This window comes from Schistosoma mansoni, chromosome 3 (genome assembly GCF_000237925.1).
Source record: "Schistosoma mansoni strain Puerto Rico chromosome 3, complete genome".
NCBI lineage: Eukaryota > Metazoa > Platyhelminthes > Trematoda > Strigeidida > Schistosomatidae > Schistosoma > Schistosoma mansoni.
In genome coordinates this window covers 1,086,785-1,104,368 of record NC_031497.1, presented here as the reverse complement: position 1 = coordinate 1,104,368, position 17,584 = coordinate 1,086,785, and the positions used below count along the sequence as shown (strand labels likewise).

General features: G+C 35.9%; 1 protein-coding gene across 1 annotated transcript in view; it reads right to left on the bottom strand.

Annotated features, from left to right (window-relative positions):
- The window catches only part of Smp_052890 (hypothetical protein), a gene marked incomplete at both ends in the record, with an annotated part of 18,622 nt that extends 5,606 nt beyond the window's left edge, over positions 1-13,016 (bottom strand). Inside the window, 5 exons of the mRNA XM_018798840.1 lie at positions 6,843-6,968; positions 8,803-8,853; positions 11,411-11,552; positions 12,820-12,921; positions 12,968-13,016. Of these exons, the coding sequence (XP_018650689.1) occupies positions 6,843-6,968; positions 8,803-8,853; positions 11,411-11,552; positions 12,820-12,921; positions 12,968-13,016 (470 nt within the window). The remainder of the gene's footprint in view (positions 1-6,842; positions 6,969-8,802; positions 8,854-11,410; positions 11,553-12,819; positions 12,922-12,967) is intronic.
- Positions 13,017-17,584: the final 4,568 nt, after the last annotated feature.

Sequence of the window (17,584 nt, the reverse complement as noted above, 5' to 3'; positions counted from 1 at the left end):
AACCATCTCTCCCTTATAATGGTTGTGATTTAAGGGTATATCGAGGCAATACGCACAGTATACACATATGCCAATAAGAGACTGACCAGTTGCCGTCCTAAACATCAATGGGAAGATTCAAACAAACAATACTAAGTGAATTTGTCCTATCTTGAGTTATTATTTTTTTGTCGTTTAATTAATAAATATTCAAGTTACGGTATTTTTTTTATTTTCCTGTTTGTGAAGCATAAATTATTGTCACATGGTGTACTTTGCTTAAATTACTGATAATCTATTGTAGTGAATGAGAACACTGGTGAGGACAACCAACTATGTGCTTAGCACAAATTACAACGTTGCTTGATAAAATACAAAAAACATACTCTGATACTCTATTTGCAAAATGTTCATTAATTGTCTCAGGCTTCATTGTTCCTGAATTTCCACACCAATTGCTTTCTATTTCTGTTCTTCTCAATTTTCCGCTGTCAGATATTCTATTCCTTACTCACGATATATACTACTTATGTCGATATAAGTAGCGCACACCACACTATTACTTAGTTCTTTTTCACTTATGGCGTAGTATGTTTACGTTGTAACTCCTTAATTATGTTAATATGTGGTCAGGATTTTACTCTATATTATTTTATAGATGATCCACAAATATTTGGAATGTATAGTTAGATGTTATCTACCAGCTGTGTTATGTTCTGTTCAGGGTATTGAGTTAGAGTGGTAGAGCTTCACTTTGAACCAAAAATCGTTAATTATTGATTTCAGATATTTTCTCACTATCATCATGTTATTTGTTATTAGAAGGCGGTTGTCAATAGATAGACATTTCAGGCAAGCAAATCAATACTCGGACTAGACTGATGTAAATGTTTTTTCTGTATTACAGTCCCATCACACCGGCCTTAAAATAACTCAAGAAATTTGTTTGTTTATTTACAGTCGCATCAGGTAATTACCAATTACGTACTGATTGTGATTATCTATTTATGATGCGCTATGGTCTTGTAATTGATGCCTAAAATTTTCATTTGGTTTATTGAGTTATAAAATATACGAAGTACATAGACTGACTTTTCTGGTGTTCTAATTGAATAGGTCAGGAGCAGAAAGAAGTTGTGTGATCTAATGAATGTCAGCTTAATCTTAATGGTCACTGAGTATTACCAGTGTAAGGGGACTCAAAGGCTTAGTGATTCTATTAGATGAATATATAGAGAGTTGAATTCATGGAAAAGAAAACTATGAAACATCCCACCAAGATTTGTACACCAAAGAAATTAAGATCATAGGTTTATTCCTGTGTATAAGATAAAACAAAGGAAGGGTGCATAGTTTGGATCAAAACTATGCTCAATGATTGGTTATTACCGGTATATTTATTTATTTAAACACATAAATATTGGTACAAGGGAGCACCAGATATATATTCGCCGCACAAATCTCATTTAATTTATGTGAGGGCTGTGATACTGCCCAGGTGCCCAAACTGAAGCAGGTGGTTTTCTTAGGGGGCCACACCCTGAGCCTTCGACCTAAAGTCCTAATCCACAAGGCAGTAGAGCATCGTGAGGAGATGCAGTCCCATGGTAGCCGGTGACCGACGATTGGTTCATACGCCATTTGTTCTCTCAGGATCCTGGAGCCAGCCCATGTGCACCATTGGTTTGGAATCAGGGTTTTCCAACTCCCCTAGGTGGACTTTCCGTGTCCACCAACCCGGTTAAAGCGCCGGACATTCGCTTTTCGTCCTCTCAATTTCGTTAACAACACACGTGGTACGAGAAGGCAGTGAGTATGACTTCTGTGGCAGAGGCTATATACGTGTGGCCATGTGAGAGCATTTCGAGAGGAGGAGCCGACTCTCCCCAGTCTCGGCCGTGCCAGGGCATTTAGGTATGTTGTATCTATTGTTTTAAAATACAATGGATGTCTTGAATATTTAGCTGAACACAATTCTATCAAACGATTTAATTCGGAAACATATTTTATTCTGTTTAAACAAATTGATCTAATTTAAATAAAAAATGATTCAATTTTGAAAGTGACATTTATCTTAGTAGTAGTAGTAAACACATTAACCTAGTACGATGTACACTGTTTGTTATTGTAATGTGATTACGAAGGAAAAACAATGAATAGTGGTTATTTAGCATTAATACACAAGTAGAATACAAAGAGTATGGAGATTAAATTCGATAAAGCACACACTAACAAGCTAATTGGTTATATACGTGCATCCATATATACAGAAAGACTTACATACAAACATTAGAAAATTATGAAGTATGGTAAACTGAAAATCAGAGAAGATTCCAGCTTTAGGTGGGAATTACGAGATACTTCATATAAAATGATTTATTTATTTAAACACATATATATTGGTACAAAGAGGCACCAGATATATATGCGTCACACAAATTTCATTTGATTTGTGTGAGGGCTGTGATACTGCCCAGGTGCCCAAACTGAAGCAGGTGGTTTTCTTAAAGGGCCACACCCTGAGCCTTTGACCCAAAGGTCTGATCCACAAGGTAGTAGAGCATTGTGAGGAGATGCAGTCCCATGGTAGACGGTGACCAACGATTGGTTCATACGCCATTTGTTCTCTCAGGATCCTGGAGCCAGCCCATGTGCACCATTGGTTTGGAATCAGGGTTTTCCAACTCCCCTAGGTGGACTTTCCGTGTCCACCAACCCGGTTAAAGCGCCGGACATTCGCTTTTCGTCCTCTCAATTTCGTTAACAACACACGTGGTACGAGAAGGCAGTGAGTATGACTTCTGTGGCAGAGGCTATATACGTGTGGCCATGTGAGAGCATTTAGAGAGGGAGAGCGGACACTCCCCAGTCTCGGCCGTACCAGGGCCTTTGGGGGCCATATATATAATGAAGAAAGATGGGAATATTTACCTTTGGTTTTATGAGAAATGTAGTGACGGAGTTCAGAAGTGTGTTTATGAGAACGAAAAAGTCTGCATGCATACACTATAATAGTCTGTTCACTGATTCCAAAAACTAGTGAGTAAAACAGATAGATTAAAAACATGTGTATTGATATAAGAAGCGAATGTGAATGATACTGTTAGGGATGCCAGATCCTTATAAATCACTTAATACACGTCTTATTTTTGTAATTTCATTTTGGAAATTTGAATTTCTCATTTTCGCTCCAGAAGCGCCCATTTCCACCTTCATATTGTATTTCACACTTGGTAGGACCCTAAATATCATTGGTTTGTTCCTTTTTTAATATGCTATTTTGCGACGTTTCTTAAGGACATTTTTTATGCTGTATTTATACGCTTGAGTTACGTGCTTGTTGTTGTTCGTACTTCTGGCTGCTTGTGGAATATACTTTCCCTCATCTGAACATGGACTTCTCCCTCTGTTAAAGGGGTTGGAACGCATTAGAATAGTTTGGCTGTCTTGTCAATGTGTCACTGATCCTTCGTTTCTTTGGCCGATTTTAAGTGGACTAGTAATCTCTTCAAATTCCAGATACTGATTAATAAGTAAGTGTAGGTGGAGTACGAATATGAAACTTGGTGGTTGAACACCCTGACCAACGAAAATTTGAGCACTGCTCCATCCTAGTATTGAACTCCTCAACAGGGTGCACATACGAATTCTTCAGAAATCAAATACAAGACCATCAGGTTTAGCGATGAACATTTAAATATTAGAACTACTGTGCCAGTAATTCTTAAACATAAAACATTGACTGAAAGCTGAGTTACATTAGTTTATTCTTCGTCACTCATATATTTTATAACTAACATAAAACCTGTGTTCAAGGTTTCTTTCAACACTACCTCAGATCACCTAACATTTGGACAAAGTAGAATATAATGAAAAGATAGGACCATTCATATAGAGTCTAATCTATCAATCAGTGTTATTATATGAATCTGTCCACTTGAATTCTGTCTACATGACGTAATATACATGTATGTGACAAAATAGGATGTGTTTAAATTCGATAACTGACTCTGTAAGATGAAAAACTCCATTGTATTGGTAATATTACTCACTCTTCTATGATATGAAATAGGCACTAAATGAGAAAGTGTAACTACAAATAGACTTGGAAGATTAAATGTGAAGAAATCAATAAGGTTTATCAAATCCCTTCACTTACACTATATTATTAGAACTCAAAATCAACCAATAAGTTTGGGACATGCAAAGTAAAACTTGACACATATGGATCGATTAGGCCTATGGAAAAGGGAAGTAACTATGAGATTTCAAGATTCAGAAACTAAGGGGAGACAGAGTGTATTCATCTGTTCCGTCCCTAACTAGGTGATTTGCACCGATTATAGCCAATAACTAATTAACTTAACATTATGAATGTGTGCTTTTTAAGCAATAATATATCTAGAGATGATAACTATGGTCACGTTTTTTTGCAAAGTATTACAAACACAATTTTTAGTTAATTGACATAAATCAATAGTACTAACAAGGGGGATTAAAAGTTTGAAGAAAAAGTGCAGATCGATGATTATTGATCACAAACAGGATAACAATAAACGATACAATATATTAATATTATTGACCTGAGTGTTACATATTGTACTACATTTTCCCATAGGTTGTGGATGAGTAATTTCAGTTGGTTAAAGGGCTAGGCTTCAATCAACATATCATGAGTCAGTCAATTATGAGTACCATAGGACCTGTTATATCAGTTCAAGTTTATACGAAATGCAATGAAATCACCAAGACTAATATCAGAGTGGTAAAAGTAGCTACGGTATTACCGATAGTAGAAAACATTAGGGATAGAGAATATTACTTCAAGGAAAAGATGAATATGCCAGGTAAAAGGTAAGACATAGTTTCAGGACTCAAAATCTATATAGGAACCAAAAGTAAGTGTATTTGCGCCGTTGTAACCGATTCTGAGATATATCGGCCGATGTTTTCAACTATTGGTTATGATAATCGCACAGACCACAACCAGATAGTCTTTACTTGTCCATACGACCCAAGCCAACGGTTAATTACTTCGAATACAGATTCCACGTCTTGGTTTAGATACCTTTAGTTTACTTCTAACCTACTCATACACCAATAAATATCTCATAGACTATAAGTCTGAACTCAGACGCACTTAGTTATTTCAATTTAAGCAACCAGATCTTATTGTTTTTATCTACCAAAAATCTATGTCAAAAATTATAGCATATAAATCAGTGAGAAGTAAATGAGTTAAATTTATCTTTTCTTATGATTAACAACAACATTGGAATACAATATTAGCAGATTAAAATTTTAGTAAAGATTAATTCATTTCACCAGGTACTTAGATATGAACCACACTCTTAATATAAGAGGGTTGATGATACAACCCCGGTTGCCTAAACCAAAGTAGGTGAAGAAATACAAGGTTATTTATTCAATAAGATACTGTTTAAATAATAAGAAACTTTACAGAAAAAATTAATTGCTCAATAATTCAATACGAACAATTTTATCACTGTAAGAAATTCTCATTATTAATTACGTAATAATTCTATATAGTTGAGATCATGAGTCAATTGAAGCTAGACCACCATGGAAAACCTGGAAACACTGGACGGCCAGCTCGTCCTCAACAGTACGCATCCACGATCCCGCCTCGCGAGATTCGAACCCAGAACCTATCAGCTTCGCGCGCGAGTACTTAACCGATAGACCACTGTTTAACAGGTATTTTATTTATCATTTCTTTAAAAAAAGTTCATTATCGGTTACCACCCATCTACAATCATGAAAATTATCTACCAGTTTAGCTACTAAAATTATTTTTTCCTCCTTATTATATATAAAATGCATGAATTTCAATGTACTAATCAGTGCAGTGTTCTCGTTTGCATTGCATAATATTTAACATCGTAGTTATTTGTAAGACTCTTCTTTAAAAAGAAAAACAACAGGTGTATTCATAACTATTTATTGAAAATAAATCTAGAACAAGAAAGTTATCGGTGCAATTATTTTCCATAGTTAAAAAAACTGATAGCTTAACACATTTGACAAAAACACTTCGTTTTTTCTTTCTGTTTTCATATAAGTAATCAGTGATGTTGATACATTATTGTTGGGTTTGGAAATTGTGAACTCAAAGCTAAGAAACAAAGCACACTACTGTAATTTCAGTGAGACTATAATTTATGGATGACCGCTGAGTGACGCCAAAGTGACTTTGAGAATGTCCACCTACTAACTAGGACTAACTGATGACTATAAACTAGGGTGAGGACTGAGAATTATGATTTACAGTTGATGGTTAGGGTTAGGGATTACATCTAGGGTTTTCATCACGAACTGACATCACTTAAAATTCCAAAGAGCTATTTAACCAAATGGATAAATAAATTCTGCGCCAAAATGCAAGAGCTGTTATCCGAAATCTGATTGGTTTGCCCATGAATAATTTTTCCGCCGTAATTTCTTATCCAGGTAAGTAATACATATGCCTACTTAAAAACCTTTCAGTAGTATAACTAAACCGAGGCAAATATCTTCTAGGATGGCCGACTGAAGCAAAGCTGGTCTTGATTTTTAACGATGGCCTACGATATTTGATATATATATATATCGCACAAAGTGACTACTCATGATAATGCGAATTTATAATGGGAATTTATGCAACTTGACGTACAAATCATTTAGGATTCAGTGTATTCGGTCTCGAGCTATGACATTTCGATTTGCCACCTAGAGACAAACTACTCAGCTAATTCAATGTTCGAAGAAGCATATAGCTATGACATTAAACAAATTAATCATTATAAGAAAATATGTGTTGAAAATATATTTAAAACAAGTCAAATGTTTTAACAACTACTTACAAGATTGCTGAAATTAGAGGATTATTCTGAGCAGAATCCGATGGTATGCTGATATTGAAACGTTTTGCTGTACGCGTCGACTGTTTTGGATCAAGAACACCTATATTTACGTGTTTTGCTCGTAGACTATAAAAAATATGAAATATAGTTTTAAGCATTATATAAAAGAAATGAGAGTAATGTTTATAAGTTATTATTGGAAAAAGAGAAAGGAAGATTCACAGAGTTTAGCAAAACTTTTACTTAAGAGATATCTCCTATACATCAATATATGATTCTTTTTATATATACTTGAAATCATGAGTCAATTGAAGCTAGACCACCGTACAAAACCTGGAAGCACTGGACGGCCGTTTCGTCCTATTGTGGGACTCCTCAGCAGTGCGCATCCACGATCCCGCCTCGTGAGATTTCTACAGTGGTCTAGCTGCCATTGACTCATGATTTCAAGTATATATAAAAAGTACTTAAAATCTCCGCATAGGAGCCCCCTACGATGCTTTTGTCAAGATTTATTTTATCCAAACAATTCGGGGCAGTATAATTGTATTAATAGTAATTAATCATTGTTGTATTGTGAAATGTCTTCAAAAATTCCAATTACAAAAATGTACTGTGTAATAATCAGAAACAGTGAAGTTTAAATGATTTAAGAAGAATCAGTTAGTTGTCCACCTAAAAAAGTAGGAGAACGGGTTAGGTATACGATTGAACATAGTAAATTCATGACGATTAGCTAAGATGATGCTTAATTACGATGAAATCACCATATTCTTCTAGTGTGGTGTGAGCTACTGATATCGACATAAGTAGTATATATGGTGAGTAAGGAATAGAATATCTGACAGCAGAAGATTGAGAAGATCAAGAAGAGAAGAACAGAAATAAAAAGCAATTTGTGTGGAAATCCAGGAACAATGAAGCCTGAAGCAATTGAAGAACATTTTGCAAATAGTGTATCATAGCATGGTTTTTCGTATTTTACCAAGTAACGTTGTAATTTGTGCTAAATATATAGTTGGTTGTCCTCACCTGTGTTCTCATTCACAACACTAGTACCAAACTGGATGTACGCGAAATCGGTAGGCCATATGACTGATGCAAAACACTTCAAAAATAATCCACAACATGATGGAAAGGAGTTCAGAAAAAGCTTGCTATTCAGAATGTCAAACTTGAGGCAAAACATTTGTTTATATACAACAACAAAACATCATTTCAGGATACATGGTCGATTTAGTAGACCAAAAATGAGAACAACTAATCAAATAATGACAAGGTTTATTGAAGAAATAGGAATTGGAAAAAGGTTTTCTCATAGTTATCCTTACACTTAAGAGCTATTACCTACTAGTAAAAAACTAAATAATCTGAGTCTTAATCGACATATGTGCATCCTGTGAGGATTACCTCGATATATCCATTACGTTACAAGTTTATATAAACCATATGGAATGTGGCTGGTGATGGAACACGGGACAAGTGTTTCATTTCATTTGGGGCTCGTCAGCTAGGCATAGCTATTAAAATATCAACAAAGAGATAATCCAAACTATTACAAATTCGATTAAAACTTATGCTTGCTATACGATTAAGTAGCTATTTGAACTTCAAACGCTAAGTGGATAACACGTTAACGCCTTATATGAAAGGCACTGGGTTGCAACCATGGAGTGAACATCAGCCCTGCGATGTGACAGACACATCCAACTGACGAGTCCTAAATAGGACGAAACCCTTGCCCTAAATTCCACTTCCATCCACATCCCATATATTCAATATAGATGACTTGAGAACTTCATATAAGTATGAAAAATTGAACATGTCATTTTGATACAAAGTTGAATAGTTGAACAGCTAAAGTCTATGAAAAGTGTAAGATGTGCACATACGATTTTATATATATATATATATATATATATATATATAATTAATAACACTGTAAATGTTTATCACTTACGTCAACGACAATCCATCGTAGATCTGTAAGGTGTCTGGTGTGATCTCATCACTATACGCCGAATAATTTGCGAGAAAAAAAACAATACAATATAGTTTTCATAAACAGGCAAAGTTGCATATTGAGAGAAAAATACGGCTTAGAGGAGAACCCTAAAATTCGAACTCCAGCAGTAACTATTCCTCACAACTCTACAGACCCTACATATTGAGGTTTAAACTTACTTGAATAGACAGAGCACAACCTGCTTCGGTTCGGGCACCCGAGCAGTATCACAGCCCACACACAAATCAAGTGACTTGTGTGGCGCATGTGTATTCGGTGCCTCTTTGTACCAATATTTACATGTTCAAATAAATAAGACAGAGGATTAAGAACTGACTAGCCAATTTCTAGTTCTTGATAATGAAAATCCAGCATTATCATTTAGATTGACTAAAATACTACGGTTAGAGCCTTGGAGCAAGATAAAATTTAACCCTATCGATCCTGCTGATTGCCTTCAGTTTATGGCAAAGGATAGAGATCCTAAGTAGTATTTATGGACGAGGTAAGTTTGGCTAAAAGATTCTCAAGAATTTTGTCTTTTCAAATTATTTGAAATATACTTCACTTTATTTGGTTTTATACTTTGTTGTCTAGTCAATTTTGTTCAAACTAATGTATCTGGGTAACCAATTACAAGCTTAAGTTAGTTATTTATTTAAACGCATAAATATTGTTACAAATGGGCACCAAAGTAAATGTGGGCCACACAATAAGAGAATGAAATTGTGAAGGGATGGGAGAAGGGGGGTAGGTATGATCAAAAATAAGTAAATGAGAGTAGTAAATAATAATAGTAATAATAACAGTAATAATAATAGGAGAAGCAATTCGAGAATCCTTCCAGTTAAGGAAGTTTTGCACGTCTATGAAGTAAATGAAAACCACAATATGATGGCCACTGACTTTTGTTTTAAGTCATGTCTGTAACGTCTTAAAGCCACCGAGCTGCACTATGTTTAGGACTTCAACAAGGGAGTTGTGAAGTACTGACAATGCCAGTCCTGTACAGCTTTCTTCCATACTTGGTTGGGAGTTAAACAGTTTAACTGTGTCTGACATTCAGTGATGATACTACCCAACTGCATAAACCGGATGTATCAAGGCTTTAAATATGCTTTAGCTACTAAACTATTTACCATTAGATGTTTAGCTCAAAAGAATGACTCTGTTGATATTACATTCTCTGGGCTGGAGATAGTTTAACCATGAGGCTATCATTGTCACTCTAAGCAGCATAATCAGGATAAAACTTTAGACCAAAGTAATTTATGAGGATTTCTTCACACGAGACGGGCAGATTGCTTATGGTCTTGATGTTGTGTCTAGATAGACAATGAGAGCTTCATGACTAAATTAGCCATAGCACAGGGAACGCAATTTCAACGAAATTACTCATTTGAAGAGGTTTCTGTAGGAATTGTTGAGTTATATACGTTACATCATGGAGCAATCGGAGTTCAACATCCATTGAAAGCCGGAAAGCACTGAACAACTATTTCATCACAGCAGGAAGTAATCACTTTATTTTAGGATGAAGTCTATAATATGGTTCCCATTATTATTATTTGAAAATAGAAAATGCTCGTCAAGAGATAAGGTTATGTACAAGGTAAAAAATCACCGATATATTCTCAAAAAATAATGAAAACTATACTATTGAATCAGCCAGAGCTCGTTTACTTAGCAGATTTTAAACTGTGTTAACCATTCGTGCAACTTTCCATAAACTAAAGTTTGAATATTATTTTATGATGAAATTTGGTGACAATGCAACGCAAGATTCCATACCAGGATAGAAGTTAAACCCATTCCATGTAAAATGAACCTTTCTAGCCCTTTGTTCCATAAGAGATGGAGTGTACACATGAAAATGTGATCTTTGTGGCTTATTAACCAGAATATTTAACAAAATTACAAAGTGAACATGGTGTCATTTCATCTAATATGAATGGGATATTTTCACAAGAATTGATGTCCTACCCAGAGACTTTCGGATTGACATAGACAGAGCTAATGAAATGGCCTCCGTTGTTGAAGATGACAACACAGACTTTGAATAAGGTCATAATGTATAGTATGTGTTTCTCTGTATCTCTCTAAATGCTTCAAGATGGATTTGTATCAACGTTTAGTCTAATTATAGGAAGTGAAGTAGTTGAGTGTTTTATCCACTTCATGAGACTTTAAAGTGTGGTCGGCGCAATAATCGTGGTCAGTGGTAGATTATTTCAAATAACATGGCCCGAAAGCTATTTGGGTGAAACAGATGCATTCATTCTCCATAGCTTTTGAATTTGGTTATTATGTTACTCCTTGATCCAGCTATTTATGTTTCAAGTATCTTTTCGACGTTTGATTTTTGATATTATCAATTGTACTACTATTGTTCTGATCCTTTACTTTACCTTTAGTTATGCTGATGATACGTAGTGCAGCATCATGGGTCAATGCACATTTGGGCAAGTCCTATCTTGTTTGTGACTAAGTGACTAATAAAATTGTATATTATTCTATCGAAGCATAAATCTCAAATGATTAAATAAAACATCAAGAAACTTACAAAATAACAAGCCAGTTGCCCGTTGTCGAACCAGTAGAGGCTTGAGTATCGTGTTCAAAATTAGCATCATCTAATCGAGCTGACTGCACGCCTGTAGTAAACTGATGCATAGCGTTAATAAGGTGAGTACGATGGAGTAGACCTTTAAAAGTGTAAAAATTAAGTTTTTATTAGTGAACATGATGATTAGTCAGTGGCAAAGAAACTTAGATAGGGTAAATTACATATTTTTAACAAATATATTCATATCGATTCGAATAATTCCGCACGAAACCAAAGTTGAACATAATTAAAGTATCAGAGAATCCTATTAGCACGATGATGCCCCCAAATGCCCTGGTACGGTTGAGTGTGGGAACAGTCGGCTCTCCATCCCCGAGTACTCTAACATGGCCACGCGTATATAACCACTGTCAAGGAAAAGCTACTCACTGTCTTCTCGTGACGGGGTGTTGTATGCGAAATCGAGAGGACGAAAAGTGGATGTCCGGCGCTTTAACCGGGCTGGTGGATATGTAGGATCCACCTACAGGAATTGAGAAACTCTGATTCCAAAACAATATTGCACATGGGCTCCACGATCCCGAGGGAGCGAATGGCATATCAACCAATCGTTGGTCGTCAACTACCATGGAACTACCTTGTGGATCAGACCTTTAGGTCGAAGGCTGAGAGTGTGGTCCCCTAAGGAAACCACCTGCTTCGGTCTGGGAACCCGAGCAGTATCACATCCCACATACAAATCAAGTGATTTGTATGGTGCATATGTATTCGATATCCCTTTGTACCAATATTTGCATTCAAATAAATAAATAAATGGAATGATGTGGAAACTGAGTACAGTGCTTTCATATTTCGTTTGACATGAGTAAACATCAACTCAGTCAATCAGTAACAACGTAGAAAGTAAACACCAACTACCATTAACTTAACAGGAATCATGAAAATTTAAGTGTGCATCATTTTCAGGTTTCTCGAAATGTGTTCTGCAACAGTTTTAAGATTTTACGGTTCCTGATGTTAACATTAGCGAGTCTGAGGGTTTTCTGACTTGTCTTGACATGTATTACTACTCGGTCAGGTTTAGAAAACTAACTTTTCACCAAATTTTTTAATCAGGGATATATTCAAGTTGAATCACATTTTAAGTAAAGGTTAACTAGATCGATAGGTCGACGGTAAGATCAACAGAAAAATAATTGAACTGCTAAGTCGAATGACATGAACCCAGTAATGTAGATAAATTTTTATTTCAACACTTAAATACGGGCTGACAAATGATAGCAACTGGAATTGTTGAGACTGTGTTTGAGTTAACAACGACAGCACATATATTTGACACAGATAAATGTCACACAATTGACGAGTTAAGCACTATCGAGTCCTCAAATATACGCAAAATAACTTACCAAAATAAGGGATTTTCCTTTCATTGTTTAAAAACAGTATAGCTGGTGCAGAAAGCATATTAACCCAAGGGACAGTCATGTCATTGAGATGAAAGATATCACCTTACAACATTAAGATTTTTGAAGTAAGGAATTTTAACTAACATACCACTGTATAGAACATCAGAAGAAATGTCATTAAGGAGTTTCTTGTGCATATGGCAGTTATGACAGTCATCAGGAACTGGATGAAGAATATTATCTAAATAACAGCATGTATTACCTATGAATAAAAGTGCAGCATTTGACCCTTCTGTATATTTGGAAAGATCAATGTTTAAAATATCATGTAGAGTGACGGTTTTTAAGTCACCTGAGAGTCCTAATGAGACAACCGAGAATAAAAAACATAGTAACACGTGTTTGACTGCGGTCATCTCGCGACCTTGAGATCAAATAAGGCTGCAGTATCTGGTTCATTCCCATCTCCAATATTTTTGTCACGATCTTGTATAAACCAACTGATTTCATCTCATTAGATTTTCGTTGCTCCAGTACGGTTACAGGTATTCGTTAATGCCCAATGAGTGGTATTCCAGCCATTCGAGTGCACTAATTCTAGTAGTTTTGGTAGACATTTGTTCAGCTTCTGTTTCAGTTTGGAAATAGATGGAGGCTAAGTGACCTGTATTAATCCTGTCGCTGGTTGTCTCTCAGTTGAACCAAATTTCTTTTGATAGTGTCGACAATTGGGACTTCAGTCACGTGTTGAGATAATGAATTCCATTCGTCGATGATTCGATGGGAAAGTCTATGGTCACTTGACAAGTAATTTGTTCTTGGATTGTGAAGGCTTTTAATTTGCTCGTAAATTCTCCGCTTTGGAAAAAAACAAAATGTAGGACGTATCAGATGCAAATTTATTAGTAAGTAATCTGAAAACTGGGATCAATTGGTCTCTGGTTGTTTTATATGACAATGGAAATAGGTTTAGTTCAGCCATTCGAACATAATACTGGGGCTTCGCTACTTCGCGAATCAGTTTAGTTGCTGTCCTATGAACCCTTTCAAACAGTTCACTGTCTCTTTTTGGCAGAACCTAGATGATCGTATGCAGTACTCGAGTTTAGGACGAATGCATTTTGTATGCAGAGTCAAAAGGTTTCAGCATGAACATAGCTAAATTACCTACGTATTGACCATAGAGTTCTGAAACATTCGGTGGCCATCGCAGGACAGTATGAAGTAGTTTGTAAGTCTTGGCTAACGATCATCTAAATCTTTGTGTGTCTGGACAACGGATAGTTCACTGTTATTCACCGTGTATTTTTATACACCATGATGACAAATATGCATCTCAATGCACTTAGAAGTATTTATCGGTGAATTCTAAGTTAGAGAACATTCAGATGGCCTCTCCAGGTGATTTTGAAGCTCTGAGCAGTCACCTTTACTGTTTTGTTGCTCTCCATGTCTTGATATCGTCAGCATATATCAAAACCGTTGATGATAGGAGACTTATCAGGTCATTTACATACGGGAGGAATGACACTGGCCCCAAGACTGTACCATGAAGCACTCCACTAAACACAATTTCCGGCTGAGCAATTCAGAGTTCACCCGTACTCTTTGTTGGCATCCAACTAGTAAGTCCTTTATCCACATTAATAGACTGCCTCCAACCTGGACATTTCTTGACTTACATAACAATCGTTTGTTAGGACCGTTGTCAAAAGCCATGCTGAATTCAACGTTGTTTACATTTATGAGTAACTTTTGATTTTTGAGAGCGCATCAGCTTTCATGAGCCACTAATAAGTTAGTAAGACAAGAATAACCCGTTCGAAAGCCGTGCTGCTTTTCGAATAGAATCTTGTTGTCATCGAGATACGTGAAATGCTCCTTCCGAATAATCTTCTCTGAAATTTTAACAAACACGCTGGTTAGGCTGTAGTCATCCTCAACTGATGATTAAGTATCATTGTCTTCCCACAATTCTGGAATGTTTGCTCTTCTCTTAGTCCTTTGGTTTGTATACGAATACAAGCGTTTTGGGGATTCTATAGATTCTGGACTTACGGAGGGTCAATGCACAAGTATGTCGAGATTCTTGATATTGAGATTTTGTCTCATTAAAACCCAGTAACTTGAATCTTTCCCAGACTCTTCTTCTTCTACCTGGAAGGGTGCGAACCTTCCGACTGAATCATGGTAGAACTTTTCCCGGACCCCTTTCCGTAGTTCAAGGGATATGGCGTGCAGTAACGTTTAAGTACAAATTTCTAAATACATCGCATGCTGTTTCGATTGTAGAATCTGGATCTATTGTTCAACCTACTTACGATGCTGAATGTATAATATATTGTACATTTGCTTCTCAGGCGTTAGGTCTGCGTTGGGCTGAAGCATACTCGTTTTGGACAACCATATGGAAGTCAAAGATTAGAACTGCATGATCACTTTCCCCTAGAGGTGACATGTGATCAGAGTTCAGGACTCCATACTCATAATGAGTCAATATAAGGTCTAGTAAGGTAAATTCAGAGTCCGGGTCGTACCTAGTCACTTCTTCCACATGTTGCACTATAGCACATGAGATATCTGAATCAACTAGTTCCTTCTCGAAGTAATTTGCTGATGATTCAGTTCTCAGATTTCTCCGGTCTACCGTAGGTGCAATTACTGCTATTACATCTAGCATGGTAGAGTCTATCTGTGCACCTGGTTCCGATCGCTCATTGAGCGAACTTCAGGCATTCGTGTTGCATATACGAAGCCTATTTAAAAGACTTCGTGTTGCACCCAGAGACGCCCCGGCATCATTTTCTGTCAAGGCCTCATAACCTGAAAATTTACAATTTTTAGGTCCTTTACGTCAGCATCTAACTTTCATTTGTAGTTCTTTTTCGGTTTCTCGTCTTTATGTACGATCTGCGAGCTGCAAGCATTTACAAACAAAAACCCCTGACCCCTTTAGTTTATGTCAATTCTGTAGTATGAAGTTAAATTCGTTGGGAGATTTAAATACTACTTTAAGCAGCCTGATTTGATTATGTTTCAAGTTCATTTGACTACCTAGTCTGTTCACCTTTAGCAAGGTGAATCCGGAGATATCCTGAGACATTAGCTGATTTAGTAGCTGTTTCATCAACCTAATGTCATGCTCATAACGAGTTTTAGGTTCTGAGCGTCGACTTTTTTGATGAAAGATAACTGGCCAGTCACTATAATCAGTCTTTAATTTCCCGGCTACATTTTGACTGGTAGGTGGTAGATATTCTACTTCCAATTCCTGCAAAATACTACTTATGTCTGTCAGTATAATTAGTGCACACCACAATATAATCAGTAAATTACCATGTCTATCAAACAAGTTAGTGACTACATGAACTCAGTAGATCAATCGATAAGACGTTGATATTTGAAGCCATTAGTACTGTGTTCGGGTGACGGTGTGGCAATCAACATTTGTATGCAAGTAAATTAAAGTGAAAATTCCTAAATATGAAAACTTAAAATCTGGATTTCACAGCTAATCATAATAATGCATTTTCACTAGAAGTAAATTTGCTGTGGATCAACATATTCGAGTACAAACTGATCAAATGTAGTCCTTAATCTCTATTTTCGTCCAATAAACTTTTGTAACATTGAAGAAAAAGTGCTATACATTCTGAGGTATGGAATAGATTCATTTCATTAGTTCTTCAGGTCTAAATCCTCTCTATATACGCCATATACCATCAGCAACAGTCTACTGTGGAAGAGAACAAATCAGCTTCCAGTTGAAGAGGAAGTTAGGGAAAAACATTGGAAGTCGATAAGACATACATTACAGAAATCACTGAGCTGCATCAAGAAGCAAGTGCTAACTTGGAATTCTGAACGGAAATGGAAAAGATGAATACCAGAGAACACATTGTGTCGAGAATTAGAAACAGATATGAAAAAGACGGCTAGCAACTGAAAACAACTGGAAAGAATGTTGTTGGGCAGCCTATGCTTCTCCACGAGGAGTACCAGGTGGAAGTAACATATGCGTAATAGTTCTTCTTTTTTTTCTTAGTAAATAAGATGTAATTCGAAAAGAACTATGTTCCATGTGATTAATTACGTTATAATGATATTGTTCTCTTATTCTCCTCTTTACATAATACCAATCAAACTTATCTGATTATGGACAATTCCGACAATTAGTGTTTCTTTTTTACTGGTAAAGAGAATTATTTTTTTGTTCAAGTTTCTCACAAGATTGCATTTGTAAAACAAACAAACCAACAAACAAGCAAAACATACAATCAAACTGTTGTATATATGTAAAGCTTGAACAATATTTCCTTTTATTAAGTCCTTTTAAAATAGATTATCACACCAAATAATCATATGAAATAAGATTGTGAAAATATTCCTTTCCTCCCTCTCCCCTCTCTCTCTTTCTTCTAATTTTAATTATGCTTAAATATATTTGAATATCGGGAAAGTAATTGGAAATGTTTCCATGTTGACAGATTATTGAAAAAAAAAATTACCTGTGATGAACAATTAGTAAACACATAATTAATTGTAAATCATCTGTGAGATACAAATGGGTTAGAAAAAAAGAAAATTATGGGGAAAGTCTGTGGGCAACATGTGTTAAGGGTAATTTCCTCTATATCTGATTCCAATAAATAATATCCCGTTAACTGACTATTTAACTCAAGCTAAATCTCCTAGTAGAATTATGGATTTACTTGAGATTATTCAAAAGCCTGAATACCAGTCGTAGAGATAGTTTATTGTTAAA